Below are 21,299 nucleotides of genomic sequence, written 5' to 3' on the forward strand. Positions count from 1 at the left end.
CTAAGCACCCCTCGCCCTCCTCTCCACTCCTGCCTACTGGAAGATAGGCTCCAGTAATTCTCCCTCTTGCCTCTGCCATCAATTCTGTACACTCCCTGGGCTTGTACCCATCGGACTATAAACTCTGTTGTTGCATTAGAAACGACTGGTGACCACTCTTCCCACTGGCCTATTTCTTCCCTCCCCTGTGTATACATCTCAAGAGAGTTGTCTACACTCAGATATCTCCGGTTCACCTCATCTTGCCTCTTTCAAACGCATTCCAATCTGGGTCCTCAATGACCTCCATGCACCTAGATCCAAGGACAGTTCTCCTCTCACCTGAGTGTCCACAGCTGCTTGCCCAGCTTCACCCACTGGGCTTCTAGGACTTCCTTGCTGTTCACCTGGCTTCTTCTGCAGCTTCCCCTCCTCCCCACCTTCCTAACACTCATTCGTTTGCACCTCTCTTCGACCTCCCCTCATCCCTTGGGCTTCTCATCTAATTTCACAGCTTCTAGAAGTTGGAGACTCAAGGTCACAGTCTCAGTCCAAGCTTCTCAACTCCAGTCTAGCAAATCCAACCACTACCTGACAATGGTGCCACTCAAGTGTCTGTCAAGACCCCTCAAAACTGAACTGCTCTTTGCCTCCCAAAGCCTGCTTCATCATAAAACCTTTTCCATAGCAGTAGATGGCGACACTCCTCCTTCAGTTTACTCAGGACAAAAAAAGAGGTGCCCCCTTCACTGTTCTTGTCTCCAGAAGGTCACAGCATATCCCCACTGTACTGCTGCACAGGGGCCAGGCCAGGTGTGCTCTGTGTCAAGCCAGTGACAGGCGCAGTCTGCCACCACAGGCCTCCCTGTTCTTTAGCGGTCCCTCTGCTGCTTGTTCTCCTCAGGGTGGCTGGCTGGATCTTCAAGTGCAAGTCACATCACACACTCCTCTGCTCAAGATCCAGAAATGCTTTCCCATTTAGCCTACAGCCCCATGATGGCTCCCAAAGCCCTCTATGATTTGCCCGACACCCCACCTCTCTGCTCCCCCTCTCATGCCCTCCGCCCCCCAGTCTGGTCACACTAGACATCATGTCAGTCCTCACTCACACTGAGACCCCTTGGGGCTCTCCCCAACTGGAAAGTGCTCCTCCCTGGCTGGCCACCTGGCTTCTGCCCCTACCTTCTCCTGTCACCTCCTTGCTGAGGCCTGCCTGGCCTGCCCTCTCTCTACTCCCTCCCTACATCACTCCCAATCCCCTGCCACACTGTTGAGGTCTTTGTCAGCTTCTGACAAACTGGATGATCAGTAGATACTCAGTTACTAAGTCAATAAGTATATAGTTAACTAATTGCATGTCTCAGAAAATAGACTCCATGAAGCCAAGGGTCTTTATCTGTTTTGTTTTTAAGATTTTTATTTGTTTATTCATGAGAGACACAGAGAAAGAGACAAAGACAGGCAGAGAGAGAAGCAGGCACCCTGTGGGGAAGCCCGATACAGGACTCAATCCTAGGACGCCTGGATCATGACATGAGCCAAAGGCTGATGCCCAACCACTGAGCCACCCAGGTGCATCGGTCTTTATCTGTTTTAATCATTCACGCATCTTGAACACCTGAAATAGTGACTGGCATGCAGCTGACGTTCAATCAGTGTTTGTTAATGAATGAATGAGTGAAAGGAAACCCAGAACATGTGGGTGACTGGGTTATATGTTAATATCTGACCTGGTCTCACAAGAGTGAAAAGCAGACTTTCAGGAAAGCACTGTCTGTGAAAGGGTAGAAGGAGAGGACCCAACAGTGGGCACAGAATTACACCAAGGGCCCCACGCCATACTACAAGGGCACCATTTTTCTGGAGCTGCTGACAGGCTTACCAGCACTAACCTCAAGTCATGAACTTGTCTGAATGACTGGATAAATGGAGCCAAGAGCAGCATTCTCTTCATTTAAAACTTTTCTGATACTTTTAGTGCCCACTGTTAATCTGTCCTAAAATGAAAGATAACACGTATCTGACAACATCAAATCTCAACATTAACTATTTCATAAACACCCGATGTCCAGGCTCTCTGGCAAGATGAAGTGAGTTCACACAAGGTCATGGTTCGGAACAATGAAAAATGAGACATGCAGGCAGTTTTAGCTAAGGGAATAAGAAACCAACAAAAGGCAAGGGCAGAATAGTAAGTGTTGAAATAAACCAAATAGAAATAAAAGGACAGGAATGGATGGACCTGGAAACAGGAAGGACTATATGAGTCATGCTGCTGAAGCCCTGAATTCTAAGTCCAATTTGGCCTATAAGGCTCACTTATCCCCTTGTGTAACATAAGCGACTTCTCTGCATTCATCCAAATGGATTCACACGTGTCTGTGAGGAGATAAAAGCACTGCAGACAGCCAGGAGCAACCTAAGTTATTTTGTGCTCTGCGCTATCCCCACCCCAATGTCAGGAGGGGTAGAGTAGCTGTGGGCACAGGGAGTCCTCCACTAGCACCCCAGCCCTTCAGCCATCTGGGTAAAGAAGGTGGTGGCAGGGGTTCTGAGAACTGGGAGCTTCCTAGCCCAGGTCTGCCAAGAATGCTAAGTGGCACAGAAGAAATGAAAACAAGGGAACTTCGGCAAAGGCAAGCCACCCCCTCCCTTCAAGGCACACACACTCCCGGGAGGGCATGGGATGCAATGACAAGTCCCCTTTAACTCCTCTTCCTGGAAGAGCCAGGTGGCTACAAGATCTCATCCCCATGAACCAAAGACCTGGACAGATGTTCAAAATGTAGATGAAAGTATGTGTGTCCCAAGTCTAAATTCTCCTGAAACTTGGCTCTTGTTCCCCTTCTTTGGTATTTATTATACATATAAACACGCAGCAAAATTAGAATCTCTAAGCTAAAAAATTATGCCCTACACAAACTGATCTCCAGACATTATTAAGAATCACTCTGAGTGAAGAACTTTCAAATACAGAGGCATTTGGGGATATGTATGGACAGAGTGGTCTTTTAAAAAATGACGCAGACCAACCTCATTGCACTGACTCCTCTGCACTCAGATTATACACTTGCAGCCTCAACAATTTCCAGGACACACGTATGTCAAACTCCACACCAAAGAGGAATACATATTCCTTCAATACATTCTTTTACCTTCTCAGCTCATTTATCTAAACAACATAAGAAATGGTGATCATTTTTAAATTACCTGCAGCCAGAGCTTTAAAAACCTCAAGTAAATACACAGCTTTCCTCCTACCTTTTTGGGGGGGAACTAGAAGAGCTTCCCTGGGAGTTTTACAAAATTCTGGTTGAGAGGCAATATAATGGGTTCTGTTCTCATTAAGAACCTCTACTCCAATACTTGGTTACTTCCACCATTCAAAAACATGGAACAAACACGTAAAAGTCAGCAGTTAGGTCAGAAAAATTAGCAGAATACGACACACCAATTTCCAAATGATCATAATTCTTCCTGTCTAGTCAGCTGCTATTATTTTAAACGCTCATGCCTAGAAAGAAAAACCCAGAGAACAACATCGTATCTATTGGATAAGGACTCACTTTGAGACAGTCTGGATGATGAAAACATCTTTTCCCCTCACGGATTCTTGAATCTGCACTCTTGTTTCTGGCAGGAAAAGGAAAGAAGTGAGGGGGGTAAAAAAAAGACACAATTTACATTTTTGAAAATATGTACATCAAAAAATCTGCTTCATCCCTAATGTTATAAAATATGAAACTGGAACTGTTAAACTCATGAGGCTTTAGATGCTATAAAGGATAACGAGCACACTGGAGTTAATCACACTTTTTTTTTTTTTTTTTAACTTTTTTTAGAGAAAGGGAGAAAGGGAGGGGAGAGGGAGACAGAGAATCTCAAGCAGGTTCCACGCCCAGTGCAGAGTCTAACCCTGGGCTCGATCTCACAACCCTGAGATCACAACCTGAGACAAAATCAAGAGTCAGATGCTTAACCAACTGAGTCACCCAGGCCCCCCAACCACACTTTTAAAACATGTCGGGTTACATTACGTGCTTCAGAAAGAATTCAATTTCTGACTTGGAACAAGTAAATCTACCCTTCTTACTTCTCTTATCCAGGCAGTGAGTGTTGTGCCACACTGAGCACAGTATCTCTATGGGAAATCACATATTCAGTCATAAAACCAGCAACAATTAAGAATTTATTAGACAATAAATGTTATAACAATGCTGTGAGAGTAAAGACAAATAAGGTCCAATAACCCTACTCTCAAAAAACTTGCGATCAGCCACAATTAGACAAATACAGAATGAGACATTCTTCAAAGTCAATGTCCTGGGAAGAAAAGAACAGTTCTAGATTAGAATAAAAAACATTATTACTTGAGCCAAGAATCCTGGTTTGGAAAAAAAAAAAAAAAAAAAAAGACAAAACAGCTATAAAAGGCTCTTCAGGACAAGGGAAATTTGAATACAGATTACTAGATATTAGATAATTAGAGAATGGTTGTTAATTTCTTTGAGTATGAGAACAACACTGTATTCATGCAGGAGAAAATACTTATTCTTGAGACGCATGGTCAAGCATTTGGGGCTTAAGTGACCTGACACCTGCAACTCACTTTCAAAAGGTTCCACACAGGGGTGCCTGGGTGGCTCAGCGGTCTGGTGCCTGCCTTCGGCCCAGGGCATGATCCTGGAGTCCTGGGATACAGTCCCATATCGGGCTCCCTGCATGGAGCTTGCTTCTCCCTCTGCCTGTGTCTCTGCCTCTTTCTCTGGGTCTCTCATGAATAAATAAATAAAATCTTTAAGAAAAGAAAAAAGGTACCACACATATTCATATTGCAAAATGTTACCTGTTGAATCCAAGCAGCAGACATGCATATGGATATTCACTGCACTATTCTTTGAACTTTTTTATAGGTCTGAATATTTTCATTAAAAATGTTGGAAAAGGGATCGCTGGGTGGCGCAGCGGTTTAGCGCCTGCCTTTGGCCCAGGGCGCGATCCTGGAGACCCGGGAACGAATCCCACGTCAGGCTCCCGGTGCATGGAGCCTGCTTCTCCCTCTGCCTGTGTCTCTGCCTCTCCCTCTGCCTGTGTCTCTGCCTCTCTCTCTCTCTCTGTGTGACTATCATAAATAAATAAAAATTAAAAAAAAAAAAATGTTGGAAAAAACAGGGCAGCCCAGGTGGCTCAGCGGTTTAGCGCCGCCTTCGGCCCAGGGCGTGATCCTGAAGTCCTGGGATACAGTCCCGCATCGGGCTCCCTGCATGGGAGCCTGCTTCTCCCTCTGCCTGTGTCTCTGCCCCTCTCTCTCTCTCTCTGTCTCTCATGAATAAATAAATAAAATCTTTTTCAAAAAGTTGGAAAAAACAAAATACATGTTTACAAAGGAATATGGTACCAAGGAAAGAAAATGAGCTTTAGAATCAGGGAGACCTGGGCTTAAACCCTGACTCCCCTACTTTGGGACCTCATATGTAACATTATCCCTCAACGCAGCAGTTCCTTAGTATCTGGTAACAGTGAGGAATGCACAAATGTCAGTTCCTGCCTTCCTTCACAATAAACACCAACTACTTTCTCTGCCCTCATTCATGAACCTGGAGGGTGGGCCAACCTCCTCCTGGGCCTTCCACCACCAGCTCTCCCTACCCCCCCTTCCCAGACTACACAAAGGACATCACGCAATCCCCTTTGGCAGTAGACCCTTCTCCAAACTCTCCCTGCAGGTTTTTTTTAATTACACATTTTTCCTATGGAAGCCACATGGGAGATCTTGGGAGACAGGAAAGAGAAGGCAGTAATGGAGAAATAAATACTGGAAAAAGAGTTTTGTGCCTTTTCATCAAAGTGTCTTTAAGTTCTCTATTTAAGTAATTGACAAAATCCTAGAGGCACCAGGCTGGTTCAGTTGGTGGAGTGTGCCACTTCTGATTTGGGGACTATGAGTTTGAGCCTCATGTTGGGTGTAGAGATTGTTTAAAAATAAAATCTAAAGGGATGCCTAGGTGGCTCAGATGGTTAAGAGCCTGACTTCAGCTCAGGTCATGATTTCAGGGTCTTGGGATCGAGCCCGTCAGACTCCATGCTCAGCAGAGAGTCTGCTTGTCCCTCTCCCTCTGCCCCTCCCCTTGCTTGTGCTCACTCTTTCTCTCTCAAATAAGTATTTTAAAAATTAAAAAATAAAAATAAAATCGAAAAATAAAATTAACCCGGAGTCCCAGGATCGAGTCCCACATCAGGCTCCCTGCATGGAACCTGCTTCTCTCTCTGCCTATGTCTCTGCCTCTCTCTCTGTGTGTGTCTCCCACAACTAAATAAATAAAATCTTTAAATAAATAAATAAATATCGACAAAATCCTACAGTGGAGAACGAGAGGGAACCAGCATTTACTGAGCACCTACTATGTGCTAAGGACTTTGTATTGGGCAAATTATCACATTTAATCTTCAAAATAGCCCTAATCATTTGTAGTTTAGAAAAGTTAAATAACTTGCCAAGAATAAGTGGTCTGACCCTCAAGTCCATGCAAGCTTTCCATCGCTTTTCCTAGGGTAATTTCAAATATCCACCATTTCTAGAGAAATCACAAAGATTAAGTAACATATGCTTTCACAACTTGAGACGCTTATGTAATAATATAAATCAATTAACAAAAGCATTTCCTAACAAGCATTTCATGAAGTCTTGTCCATGACAGCTTGAGGGAAATAAGAATCCAGCCAACTGAGGCACCTGGATGCTCAGTCAGGTTAGCGTTCAATTCTTGGTTTTGGCTCAGGTCATGATCTCAGGGTAGTGAGACTGAGCCCTGCATCAGGCTCCATGCTTAGCACAAGGTCTGCTTGAGATTCTCTCTCCCTCTCCCCCTTCCCCTTCCACTTGTACTCTCTCTCCCAAATAAGTAAATAAATCTTAAAAAAAAAAAAGAGAGAGAGAAGAATTAACAACCAATTAATACTGTGGCCACACAGGGTTTTCTCAGCCTGCCCAAAGTGACATAAACTCATATGACTTCTGAGCAGTGTTTCCATTCAGGGTACAGGTTTCATGCATCTCTGCAGTTTTTATTAGAGGTTTGAGAGCTGGAGTCCAAGCTCCCACATACTCTATATACAGCTGGTATCAGTAGGAGCTGGAGCACTACTCTCACCACCTTGCCCACCCAACTTCCTGCAGGCAGGACTAACCAGCCACTCGATCCAATTGTTTCAAGAGTGGAGGATGAAAGACAGAGCCAGCATGGCACATTCCACAAAAAAAAAAAAAATCAATGCAGTGCATGTCTAAGATAGCTCACCTCTGTTAGGTTCCTGGTAAACCTGCACTTTGCCCATCTCCACCCCCAGCCGCCTAGAGAAGAGAAAGGGGGAGAAAAGTTGGAAAGGTAACAGAGATAGTATCTATCCAACACCTTAACTATTTAAGGATGCTTAATAAATTCATTAAAAAGAAGATAAGGCAAAATGAAATAGAGGCACTCTTTTTATAAAATTAAAGCAGATATGCTACTACTAAGTCACTCTGTTATCTAATCCCCCACCCGCCATCCCAGGCCTAACCCAAGAAGGCCTCTGGAGTCCTGCTCAGCCTGCCTCACCGACCATTCCTTGCACCCTCTGCCCTCCTGCCATGCCCCTAGGCTATACCACCATGTCAGAGGTGCACACACCAGGGCCTTTGAACATTCTGTCCCCTTGACCCACAGGACTTCTCAATTCACATACCATACCCTGAGTTTAAAAGGTACCCGAGCAACCTGCTCAAATCATTCCTTTCACAGTGTTTTCTTCATACTACCTACCACTGCCTGAAATTTTGTTTTGTTGACTTCCTTCTTGTCTGGTTGTCTACTAAATATAAGAAGGAAGGATCTTGACTGGTTTGTTCACCATGAGTCCCCAATATCTAGATCAAGACCTAGTACACAGAAGGATGTTCAATATTTATCTTTTATTTTTTAATTTAAATTTTGTTAGTTAACATACAGTGCAATGTTGGTTTCTGGAGAATATTTAATAAATAACTAAAACTATACTGAACTATAACCTAGATAAACTATTTTCATACAGAATACACTCCGTTGTTCTTTATACTCAAGTAATTCTGTATATGTGTGGCACCTAACACAATCCCTGGCACTCCTCAAGACTCCCTAAATGTCTGCTGAATGAACATGTAGGGAGTTACAACAGCTTACAAAAAGTTAGCCCTTAATATATAGATAATACACAGGCTAACCACAAAATATCTGCTCTCAAGTTTAACAATCAGTGCTATTCCGATCATCAAATTTAAAACATCACATAATAAATATGGATTGTAATAGTATAATTATAACTCACTCAGCAATCTTCTTTGAGAGCTCCATACATGATGAATTAGAATTTGCTGAAAACAACACCAGACCTCCTTTGGTTATGTTCATCTTGGTTTCTAATTCAGGTGGCGCCACACAAAACATCAAAACCTTCTTGGTTTTCCAATTCTCAGAGCCTAGGAGGATTTAAAAGTATATTAAGAACTGCCACAGAATATTAAATTCACCTGAATGAACTTTTTTTTTTAAATAGCAAATGACTTAAGCTGAAGGAGATAAGTGTTCACCATCATGGAGTCTTTTATATTACATATATGTATGGATAAAGAAAAAGTTCGTTTGGGCTTTATGGCTCCAAATTTATGGAAATACATTGTTATATGATTTAGTTTTCATGACCACTGGGAATAAATGATAAACTTACAAGAAAGGCGGAGCTGAAGAGCTCAGTGTTTTACTGTTTGCTGCTTAAAGTCAATTATGGACAACCTCCTTTTATTCTCTGACAACAAAATTCCTCCTGGATTAACACACAGAAAAATGGCAGAGCCATTAGCAAGGACATGGACTGATTGACCCTCAAAAATCATGAAGAAATAACCCACCTATGCCCAGCTTTTACTGTAGTCACTATTTATCCCAACACCTCCCCGGGGCCTGCCAGCTGACTCTCTGGGGCCCTGAGCCGGGTCTAAAAGAGACCTTGCCATCTGCATTTTCCTGAACTGAACATAAGGCAGACCAAACAATAACCCTAAGTGGAAGGGAGGTAAGCAGACCACCAATTGATGGGCAGCAGAGCACAAAGAGAAAAGCCCCTGGCCTCAAAATTGTCAGGGCTGAGGCCTTTCACGTGTCCTTCCACCTTCCGATCTCTGAGCTGTGTCCTTATCACCCAAGGACGGTGCAGGACTAGGTGTACCAGCAACAGTCTCGAGGACCATGAGGAACGGGGGCACCTTCCCAGCTAGCCCACTGCACTTCCTCGGTTGTAGCTTTACTTCGATGGCCCCCGCAAGGCCGGTGGAGACTAAGAATGAAGCTGTGCGGATCTTTTCTGCTGTTCTTCAATTTTAATTACACAAGTAATACACAAACACATTCTCCTTGGGAAAAAAAAAAACTGAAACGTGATAGTTTAGGTTAAAGTCACTAGCCCCAATCCCGGGCTCCTTCCCACCCACCCTCCCGGAATGGACAGTTTTTATTAGTTTGATATGGGCACCATCAGACCTTTACACATTCATACATGATCCATCCCTCATAAGAAAATATGATAAGGATATACTTCTAACATAGAAAAAGAATCATCATACAAATTTATCATCTTTTTTGTTAAATGATATATTTTGACAACCCAGGGTTACAAAATATAGGCCCATCGTGTCTTTTCTTAACTGATGCCAGTACTCCATGATGCAGAGATGCCACATTTAGCTGGTCAACATCCTAAACAGGCTTCCTAGTGCACATGTAGGTCTCTCTCTGCAGTAACTGCAAAAAGAGAACCACTGGGTCTTGGGGGTGGTGCAATTTACAGGTATGGACGCACCAGCAGGCTAGGAAAGCATGTTCCCCCACTGATTGCCTCTTATGGGGCATGCCACAAAGGGAAATATGGACTTCAATGAAATTTACCTACAGCCTAATAATTACAAATAAAAACACATACACACATGACCAAAGCTCTAAGGAGACCAAGGAGGACCAGACATGCCTACCATGAAAAGCAGCTCAGGAGCAAGGATCAGCCAACTACAGCCCATGGGCCAAACCAGATCCCTCCAAATGCTATTTCTGTACATAAAATTGTATTGGAACACAGCCACGTTCACTGTCTACAGTCTACAGATACAATGATAAGAGCTGAGCATCGGCCATAAAGCCAAAACACTGATTATATCTGGCGCTCTACAGAAAGTCTGCTGACCCCTGCTTTATGGCATACTGTGGGGGCAGAGTGGCAGGTTACATGAAAAAAAAAATCCTCAATCCTCAAAGTTGGAAGAGATCTTAAGTATCTTCCAACGCCGTCTCTCAACCAATGTAGGTCTGTGTTTAAGAACACAGGGTACAGGTCTGGAAGATGAAATTCATTCTCCTGTAATTTTAAGTACAACCTTTACAGTCAAAATCGTGTCTGCATCTTGGCTGCTACTTCCCCTTAGCTCACTGAGAGGCCCTGCAAAAATTAATCTCTCAGCCACTGTTCCCTCATCCATACAATATATAAACACAGCCCTTACAGGGTCACTGTAAAATTAATTCTGTACAGCACTTAAAGTGTCCCAAACAGAAGATCTGCTTGGTAAATGGAAGCTACTTAGGCATCAACTTTTAATATTTCAGTTTTCTACTGACCAAGCACAGTAATACACTTGGGGTAGACATCTTTTTACATCCTCCAAACTTCAAGTAAGAAGCTTCTTAAAGTACCATAGTGTCCCTGAGAGGGCTTGGAACACTCAGAATGAAAGCATCTGAGGGTAGAAAGAGCTCTTGCAGGTAAACCCGCCCATCTACAGGACTCCCGCCAAGAAGCCACAGCAGGCAGGTGCTTGAACAGCTCCAGAGCTAGATGCCCATACCCGGAGGGCCCCTCCATTCCAAACACTTCCGTAGAACATGCTAAACTTTCTCTCCCTGCAGTCGCCACCCCCAGATCCTTGTCTTTTCCTTGGTAATCTACAGGAAATGTCAAATTCCCTTGCCGCATATCTCTAGATGGCTCTCTTACTCCTGGGTACTCTCTGCTCCAGGATACTTCCTGGAGCCTTTCCTTACTGGTCAGTTAATTATTTCTTTTTATTTTTTTTTTTTCTGGTCAGTTTAAATGCCCTTCACCACTGACTGTGCTCTCTTTTGAGTCCGTCTTCAGATACCAGGTTTCTATAATTGAAACCTAACTTGAAACCACCCTCAGAATGGCACCAGAAGGGGAGTCCATTTGGAAATGGCTATCGATACAGTCAAGTCCTGTTCAAACCCAAGGGCTGTTGTTAGTTTGGGTTCTCCTTTTCCCTATTGGAAATGCAAGTTGTGCTCTTTATCAAGGTTCAAGAAAAGTGAGCTTTAGGGATCCCTGGGTGGCGCAGCGGTTTGGTGCCTGCCTTTGGCCCAGGGCGCGATCCTGGAGACCCGGGATCGAATCCCACGTCAGGCTCCCGGTGCATGGAGCCTGCTTCTCCCTCTGCCTGTGTCTCTGCCTCTCTCTCTCTCTGTAACTATCATAAATAAATAAAAATTTAAAAAAAAAAAAAAAAAAAAAAAGAAAAGTGAGCTTTAAAGATCATCCTCAGAAACAGAATCACCAAGATGGAGCTAACAGAAGGCTCATTAGCATAAAGCTACAGGGTGAAGTGGAGCCTCTAAACTAGTTGTTTTTACGTTTATCCTAAATTTGTTCTAGAATGTGTGAGGATTATTTATAACGAGTATGAAAACACACCCTTTCCAGAGAATCTCAGCACCTTTCTAAAAGCAAATCCTACGCCTCTTTGAATGAGATCTGACAACCTGTTAAGTCTCATGAATGATTCCACACTGAAAGACCATTTGGTTTAGATGTGGCCAGCAGTCTTTTCAAAACCACTTCCCCAGGGGCACCTGGGTGGCTCAGTGGTTGAGCATCTGCCTTTGGCTCAGCTCGTGATCCAGGATCCTGGGTCCCTGGATCAAGTCCCGCATAGGGCTCCCTGCAGGGAGCCTGCCTCTCCCCCTGCCTGTGTCTCTGCCTCTCTCTCTGTGTCTCTCATGAATAAATAAAATCTTTACACAAATAAAATAAATAAAATAAAATAAAATAAAATAAAATAAAATAAAATAAAATAAAATAAACCCACTTCCCTGGATTTTGGACAAGGAAGGCTTGCATTAAAGTGTGACGCTTTCCCTCCAAAGGGTCCACTGTACAAACACCTTTTTATCTAAAGATGCTGGAGTAGGAGTGTGAAGTCTTGGGTCTGCCTTCCACGTTACTAGCTACTGGTCCTCGGGTAGGTCACTTGGCCTCACAGGGCCTGCGCGTCTTCCTTCCTGACAACAGAGATAGATGCTTGGTAAAATCAGCTTCCTCCAGCAGAATTTAGGGTCTGGGACAGCAGAGATTTTTTTTTTTCATTATGTCCTCCACTGTATAAACCAGTGCCTAGTACCTGGCACATGGAAGAAGCTCAGTATTTGTCAAACAACAAACATTTTTGAATAAAAGCCTGACCAGGTTGCAATGATTAATAAATGGAACTAAAAGGCATCATAAAGTACAAAGAATTACTATTTTTATTAGTGATGTACCTCACTTCAAAAACAATTGCTTTATATCTCACTGGTGAAGAGAATTAGTAGGGCAAAACCTAAAGCTGAATTAATCCTCCATGCCTCTGATCCCAGGCACTTTGCTCGTCTCTCTCCATCAGCATGTTTTCTTATGGGCTAACATCATTTTCTGAGTCCTCTGAATTTTGATGACAACTCAACAGAGCAGGGACCAGACAAGGATCCATTTTACACTCGGGGAAATGAGGCTCTGACACGGAAGAAACATGCTCAAGGCTGCATGGCCTCTAAGCTGCAGACATGAGCTCAGTTCCAGTCTGACTTGCAGCACACACAGTTGTGGGGACAGCTCATCTCCCAACAGCACAAAAAATGCCTGGACTCCCCTGCTGATTCTGCATCACAGTGAGCAGGATCCGACATCCACATTTTGAAAAACGTCTACCATAAACAGGCCTTGTTTGGAAAACAATTTATATCTGAGTGTTGAAGAAAGAACACAACACAGAACTTTGATTCAGTATTTCCCCTTTTGGGAATTTACACCAAGAGGAAGAAAGAAAAAGCCACGTTTGTTCAATGATGGTCAGTCACTGCAAGATTTTTTTTTTTTAAGGGCAACACTGGGCATGAATGATCGATAATGGGGTAATTAAGTGAAATTCATAATATATTCAAGACAATAGGAACGGTAAACGTCTGGGACAATGCAGAAGTGCTTATGTTAAGTGAATAAGAGCAGAATTTCGTCTCCTCCGATCAAAACTGGGTGACAATGGTTTAGACTGGGTCAGGAAGAAGGGTATGATTTAGTGGAGTTCAATAATGTGGCTGAATTATTTTTATTTGCGCACTGAAATCTTTTAAACATTAGAAATCACACTTCCTCGTGCCCCAAATCCCCATTCTGCATTTCCTTATTTTTTACAAAAGCTACACAACCCAAACTGCGCCAGTATCAAAATAAGGGGGGGGGGGGGATCCTCATCATCAGTGTTAAGATACTAGGGGAAACATTTTCTAGTAAAAGAATATCTAAAAATCAACATCAAGGTCCTCACTCAACCTCCTCTAGGTGAGTTCTGGGTGGAATTAAAAAAAAAAAAAAAAAGACACCAGGTTACGGGGTAAGAGAAGCGCCTGCGAGCAGCGAGGCCAGTCGACTTAAAATCAGGGGCCGCAGATGGCGGGGTTGGAGGCTGGTTTTCTGAGCCGCCCCGGCCGCAGGTCCCGGAATTAGGGCTCGACTCCCCACGGCGCCCGGAGCGGGGGAACCCCGGGGACCGCGCGCCGGCCCGAGCCCCGCGGAGCCCGCGCGGGAGAGGAGGGACGAACGGAGGAGGAGGGGGGAGGGGGAGGGGGCGGCGGCGGGCGCGAGGCCGGGGTCGCCCTGCTGTCCCCCCCCAGCTGCAGCCCCGGGACCGCGCGACCCGTCCGCCAGCCGGCGCCGGGGGGCTCCCCGCCCCTTGCACCTGCGCCCCGCACTGCCGGAGCCCGCCGGTCCGCGCCGCCGCTCGTCGCTGGCTCCCGCCCTACCTGGCCCCGACCCCAGCCCCGGCCCCGACGCAGCCTCGGCTGCCGAAGGAAGCAAGCGCCGTCTCTCCAGGCGGCTTCTCTAGGAGCAAAATGGCGACTCCATGCGCAAGAGCGGCGTCCGCGGCGACTGCGAGGCCCGTGGGCGGGGCCGAGGGCGGGGCCGGGCGCTGGGATTGCGGAGGCACCTGGCTCGGGGTCGTGGGCGGGGCCCGCCCGAGGGGAGGGGCGGGGACGTGGGCGGGGCTGAGCCTCCTCGGGGCGGGGGGCGGCCCTTGCTCCGGGCTAGCCTTCAGGTGGCTGTGAAATTACAGATGTCTGGGCTCCAGTCCTTACCCGCCTGTAACCTTAGGCAAAGTCACTTCACCTCTGAGCCTCGATTTCCTCATCTGAAAAATGGAAATGATAGCAGCATCCACCTCACGGGGCTGTGAGGATTAAAGGACATAGCACCTGCAGGGCTTTTTTAGCTCAGTTCCCGGCATATAGTTAAATGCTCAGTTGTTCCTGTAATTATTTCCTTTCTTCTTTCATTATAAAGCAATCGGTGTTTTTGGTATCTATTGCCCGAATTCTTTATAATTTAAGTATGTTTACCCTTTATTTTATATATATAACATAATAATAGTGACCACGTATGTAGGTAGCATTTACCATGTGTCAGGCTGAGTCCTCTTAAGTGCTTACCATGTATTAACTGTAATTTATTTAATGCTCACAAGAGTATGAAGTAGGCATTTTGATAGCCGTGGTATCTGAAACACCGACGCTGAATGGCTTGACATATGACTAAGCGGACGAGAATTGCAATCCAGGAAGCCTGGCACCAAACCCTGCACTACGCTGAACCGACACCACACTGCATCTCCAACTCTGCTTTGGATTTTTCACAAGCGTGAAATCATTCACTGAAGGTTGGGCACCTCTTATTTTACAATTGAGGAATACAAGCATACAATTTATGAGTTATAAATTGTGTGATAGTTCATGAAATGGAGTCATTTAAGACATCTCCTTTGCCTGACAACTTTACAGGGATATACTTCTGCAAAGAGCGAGGCCTTTGAGCCCACAGTTACGTTTTGGAACAAAACGGAATCTTCTCCAAACAGACCTTTGCTAGATTTTCTTCACTTCTGCACTGTGATCGACCACCTGCCTGCTTGGGCCAGAAGCATGGGATCCACCCTTCACGCCACTTGTTACCCAAGAATGGATCTGACCAATCAGGACAGCTCATCTCTCTCAGCTCGCTGATTGGCTCCAAGGATAGGCCGCTGAGCCAATGGGAGCCCAGGAGACACGATCTGCAGCCGCGTGGGGAACTGTGGCTGGATGCCTTGCATCTTGCCACCTGTCAGGATACCTGCAGGGGAACCGCCAGAAGAGATGCTGAGAGTGGAAGAGAGGGGAGGGAATATAGAAGGGCCCCAACTATATGGGTTTAGGCTGCATGTGAAGTCAGTAGTTCCCTGGACATGTCAATACATGTCAATACAGCCAATAAATTTCTCCCCTCCACCCTCTTAAACCAGTGTGGATTGGGTTTCTATCATTCACAGGGGGCGTGTTCTCCTCTACTTGCTTATTGTTCTTTCTCACCAGCCTGCTTCTCCATCTCTGAACTACATGGCCTTTGCACATGCTGTTCCTGCCTCCTTGAATGTACTTCCTTCTGCAGTCATCTCCCCCATCAACTCCTACTGAAACTGTATCTCAGCTCAGTTGTCACTTTCAAGCCTTCCCTAAACCCTCCCCCCAATTTGCTTCATGTTCTTTTCTTTCATTAAACTTATCATGATTGATAATTATGTATTTACTTGGGTGATTATTTCATAAACATCCCAATCCCAGGCCCCATAGATTGTAAGCCTGTGAAAGCAAGCCCTTTGTCTCTTTTGCTGACTTCTAGTTTCCAGTACCGAAAACAGTGTCTGGCACAAGTATGGTACTCAAGAAGTGTCTGTAAAATGGGTGACCTCAGATACACCCCCCCTTGGTGGAAAGGTGTGAAATAGCACAGAATTACATAATATTTGCACCACACAGAGAAAACGTTCTGGAAATTTTACATATTGCCTCTCCTGAGCCAGTATGGCTTGGTCCCATATAGCTCTGCTTCCAGGATTCCAGTGAAATAACTAGTTTCTAATCAGTTTCCCCTCACTGCAGGCACATGGCTTCTAGTTTCCTTTGCTATGTTGAATCAAATACCACTTGTCCGTTTGCCTTCCATTCTCCAAATACTCTTTCGAAATTCCTAGATCTAATGTCTCATCTCCCATTCTCATTATCCTCAGGGCTTAGGCCATGAGGATAAGCTGTGGTGGGCATCCAGCCCAGGTGACCCACCAGTGACCGCAGCCCCAGTGACCACCCAACTGCAACTGGATGAGAGACCCCCCAAGTGAGAATTGCGCAGCTGAGCCCCGTCAAACCACAGACCATTGAGAGATAATAAGTTTTCGGCTTAGATCACTGAGTTTGGAGATGTCTTGTTACACAGCTATGGGTAATGAGCAAGACAGGAGCAGAACGAGGATTTAAAGGCTGTGGTCAGTTCCACTTTAATGCAATTTTGGGTTAGTCTATTGCCAAGCTTGAGAATCCCTTGCATACTTGGAGGTTTACAGAGTCTTTATATATTCTGGAAATGATCAGCCTGCCTGCATCACATCACAGACCATATTCAAGAGCCAAACTTCTGCAAATAAAATATGAATCAAGACACCCAAGCCTAAGACATTCCCCTTCCACCTCTTTTTTTTTTTTTTATGATAGTCACACAGAGAGAGACAGACAGAGAGGCAGAGACACAGGCAGAGGGAGAAGCAGGCTCCATGCACCAGGAGCCCGACGTGGGATTCAATCCCGGGTCTCCAGGATCGTGCCCTGGGCCAAAGGCAGGTGCCAAACCCCTGCACCACCCAGGGATCCCTTTTTTTTTTTTTTTTTTTTTTTTTAAGGAAGAGCATCTTTGCTATAATTTTATAGAAGTTTTTCAGCAGGGTGGTATAGGAGAGACCACAGACTTCTCCTTCAAATAAACATTGAAATGAAAACTCAGGGACTTGACTGTCAATCACTAGGACCAGAGTCAGCATCCCGCCTCCTCATTGCAGAAATGACCTTAGACAGAGAGGTGAGGGCACCTCCCTGAGCTCCAGTCTCCTCACCTGAAAAATGGGTACTAAGATTAGCAGCTGTATGGGAATTCGGGGTAGAGAATGACCTTTTGTTGGAGTGCAGGAGGAAGCTGCTTTGCAGCTGCCTCTCCACCCTCACGTCTCTGGACATCAGGAATCAATGGCTTTAGGGATCCCTGGGTGGCTCAGCAGTTTGGCACCTGCCTTTGGCCTGGGGTGTGATCCTGGAGACCCAGAATTGAGTCCCACATCGGGCTCCCTGCGTGGAGCCTGTTTCTCCCTCTGCCTGTGTCTCTGTCTCTGTCTCTGTCTCTGTGTCTCTCATGAATAAATAAATAAAATCTTTTTTTAAAAAAGGAATCAGGGATCCCTGGGTAGCGCAGCGGTTTGGCGCCTGCCTTTGGCCCAGGGCGCGATCCTGGAGACCCAGGATCGAATCCCACGTCGGGCTCCCGGTGCATGGAGCCTGCTTCTCCCTCTGCCTGTGTCTCTGCCTCTCTCTCTCTCTCTCTCTGTGACTATCATAAATAAATAAATAATTTAAAAAAATAAATAAATAAATAAATAAAATAAATAAATAAAAAAAGGAATCAATGGCTTTGTTTGTTCTCCAAGGAGAGGAGGATGGTAGCTGGTCTGGCCGTGGGAGGCAACCAGAGACCAGTGACCAGTCAAGGAGGGGACCTTGGAAGTTTCCACCATTGAGCCCTTTCCCTTATCCCCTGATTTTCTCCCTTTTCTATCCCCTCCCCCTACCAAAAAAAAAGCTGCTTCATAGTCTTTCATGATTATTAATATTTACATGTAAAAAAGTGCAAACACACAAGGAGAAAAAAGTAAAAAGGTACTTGCCATTATCTCACCATGGAGAGATGCTTTTTTAAGATTTATTTATTTGAGACAGAGAGAGAGTGAGCAGGGGGAGGAGCAGAGGGAGAAAATTTTTGAGCAGACTCCCTCCTAAGAATGGAGCCCAGCATGGGGCTTGATCCCATGACCCATGAGGTCACTACCTGAGCCAAAATCAAGAGTCAGATGCTTGGGTGGCCTGAACCACCCAGGCGCCCCACTCCTGATATTTTTTAACCTGCCAGGTGCCCTACTCCTAATATCTTTTTAACTTCCCTTCTCCACATCATAATTGATTACAGAGTTCACATTAATGAATTTAAGTCAAGGTCATCATCATGTGTATGGTGGACTAAACAGCACAGACCTTGGGAATCAGATGGCCTATGTCCAAATTCCTTCTGCCCTACTCACCGGCTGTATGACCTTTACGTTTCTGCAACTGCTTCCTCAGCTATAGGAGGGTAATGATCACAGTGTCTATGTCGGAGGGTCTCATGATGACTAAGTGAGTTATTACCTAGCACACACTTGCCAACCATTTTCTATTAGCCACACTTCCTATGAACTATGGTAATATGGATGGACTGTGATTTTTTTGTTTAAGATTTTATTTATTCATGAAAGACACACAGAGAGAGGCAGAGACACAGGCAGAGGGAGAAGCAGGCTCCCTGCAGGGATCATGCCCTGAGCCAAAGGCAGACACTCAACACCTGAGCCACCCAGGTGCCCCAGGACTGTCATGTTTTTAACCCACCTCTAATTCTGAACACATTTTACTAATCTACACGTCTTTGCACTTTTACTGGAGTACTTTTTTCATATTAAGTCCCTCCAGGTAGGGATCCCTGGGTGGCTCAGTGGTTTAGCACTTGCCTTTGCCCCGGGGTGTGATCCTGGAGTCCTGGGATTGAGTCCCACATCAGGTTCCCTGTGTGGAGCCTGCTTCTGTCTCTGCCTTTCTCTCATGAATAAAAAAATAAAATAAAAAAAAAAAACTCTCCAGGTAAACTGAAGAGTTTCAATTTTCCTCACCCCCACCCATCAAGCATAATCCTTTTTTTTTTTTTTTTAATTTAGCCCACCAGATTGTCACTGTTTCCTGGGCTTGTTTTTTTGTTTGTTTGTTTGTGTTTGTTTCTTCTTTAATATTTTATTTATTTATTTATTCATGAGAGACACAGAGAGAGGCAGAGACACAGGCAGAGGGAGAAGCAGGCTCCATGCAAGGAGCCCAACATGGAACTGGATCCCGGGTCTCCAAGATCACGCCCTGGGCTGAAGGCGGCGCTAAACCGCTGAGCCACCACAGCGGCCCTCTGGGCTTGTTAAAATTACTCGTTTGCATCGAGCTGCCTCTAGCTCCCCATGCCACACTGCTAGCTGACCTTCAGATCTATTCATTCACTCAACAAATATTGATTATCTTTCATGTGCCAGGCCCAGTTAGAGAGCTGGGCAGAGAATGACAAAGCATCTACCTCATGAGATGACCAACAAGTGGGTGAGCTGCTACATGCTAAGTGGTTGGCAAGCACCAGCTTTAGCACCCAGGAAACAATACTATATAACTGAGACCTTCATAAATAAACATACATTTTGTATATGTAAATATTATAGCACTATATATAACATTTATTATCATTACATAATAAATTACATTACATACATAAAATGATAATATCAGGGAAGCCTGGGTGGCTCAGCAGTTGAGCATCTGCCTTTGGCTCAGGACCTGATTCTGGGTTCCCAGGATGGAGTCCCACATAGGGCTCCTTGCAGGGAGCCTGCTTCTCCCTCCCTCTGCCTGTGTCTCTGCCTCTCTTTCTGTGTCCCTCATGAATAAATAAAGTCTTTTTTTTAAAATGATAATATCAAATATTATCATCATTTTTGGCCATAAGACCTTATAAGTCACTTTTCTCAGGACACCTGGCTGGCTCAGTGGTTGAGTGTCTGCCTTCAGCTCAAGGTGTGATTCTGGGGTTCCAGGGTCGAGTCCTGCATTGGGCTCTTTGTGTGGAGCCTGCTTCTACCTCTCCCTGTGTCTCTGCCTCTTTCTGTGTCTCTCATGGATAAATAAATAAAATCTTAAAAAAAAAAAGAGGTCACTTCTCTCTGTCCCTCAATTTACTTATCTGTAAATGGGCTAATGCCCCCTACCACAGGGGACTGTCTGAGGAGGGGGGGAACTATGTATTTACTGTACTTGGCAGTAGTGGAAGCCACAGTGAGGTTGAGACTGCCTCCTCCTGCTGACAGCATCCAGCCAAGGGAATGTGAAATGGTGCAGCCACTCTGAAAAAACAGCTCGGCAGTTCCTCAAAAAGCTAGACACAGACTTCCTATATGACTCATCAGTTTTCCTCCCAGATGTCTGCCCAACAGAATTGAAAACAGGCTTTCAAACAAATACTTGCATACACATGTGCATAGCAGTGGTTCTTAAACTTGAGTGCATAACTTAATCAACTGGAGGGATTGTTAAAACAGAATGCTGGACCCAACCCCAGAGTTCCTGATTCAGAGAATCTGAGAATCTGAGAACCTGCATTTCTAACAAGTTCCCACAGGATGCCACTGCTGCTGTCCAGTGGCCATACTTTGAAAGCCACTCCCTGGGAGCTCTGAGGATGAAGGAGAAGAGTGGATGTTGATGAGCTACTGGCCATCTCCATCACAGACAAGGAGGGGTCCCAAGCCATGTCCCACAAAAAGACCACTAACAGAATTAAGACCTTCTACCAAGGGCTTTACCTTTGCATGCTCACCCCACATCCTCTATCAAATACATAAAAATGCACCCACCTAACAAAATATGAGACTCTTTGCCATAAAATAAAACTTGAAAGGATTTTTTATGATTCCATTTCTGAAATCATTTGGCCACAAGTGATTCACTCAACTTCTGACTGGCTGTGTTTTCTAAGTAATTAGTGCTCATCTTACTTTATGGGAAATTCTTACAAAGTGAGAAAACCTAAGCCACATGTTTTCCGCTGTCCTGAAAAAAGTGTATGAACATTAGATTCAGTGGTGAAGAAGTTGAGTATAATGTTACATTTTGTGGGTCTTTAATTAAATGCTTATTAATATTGGCTTTGCAAGGTTTTAAAAACTTGGGGATGTAATTTTAAAAAATTAGGTCTCAAAAATAAATGAAGGCCCTTGAAATAGTCCTAAGTCCTGGGTTTGG

At 44.9% G+C, this 21,299-nt stretch overlaps 1 protein-coding gene across 7 annotated transcripts in view; it reads right to left on the reverse strand.

The window, feature by feature from the left end:
* The window catches only part of PRPSAP2 (phosphoribosyl pyrophosphate synthetase associated protein 2), a 49,078-nt gene extending 34,816 nt beyond the window's left edge, over window positions 1-14,262 (reverse strand). The window contains exons 1-5 of one of the 7 annotated variants that reach the window (XM_025428179.3): window positions 14,109-14,262; window positions 8,722-8,817; window positions 8,323-8,473; window positions 7,278-7,330; window positions 3,546-3,612 (exon numbers count right to left, since the gene is read on the reverse strand). In XM_025428179.3, coding sequence (XP_025283964.1) covers window positions 3,546-3,612; window positions 7,278-7,330; window positions 8,323-8,441 — 239 coding nt within the window. In that variant the 5' untranslated portion in view covers window positions 8,442-8,473; window positions 8,722-8,817; window positions 14,109-14,262. Of the gene's footprint in view, window positions 1-1,871; window positions 1,977-3,545; window positions 3,613-6,474; window positions 6,555-7,277; window positions 7,331-8,322; window positions 8,474-8,721; window positions 8,818-12,215; window positions 12,333-14,044 lie in introns of those variants that run through there. The other 6 variants (XM_025428180.3, XM_049110264.1, XM_049110267.1 and 3 more) reach the window with 6 other exon arrangements.
* Between the last annotated feature and the right edge of the window lie 7,037 nt (window positions 14,263-21,299).

Source organism: Canis lupus, chromosome 5 (genome assembly GCF_003254725.2).
Source record: "Canis lupus dingo isolate Sandy chromosome 5, ASM325472v2, whole genome shotgun sequence".
NCBI lineage: Eukaryota > Metazoa > Chordata > Mammalia > Carnivora > Canidae > Canis > Canis lupus.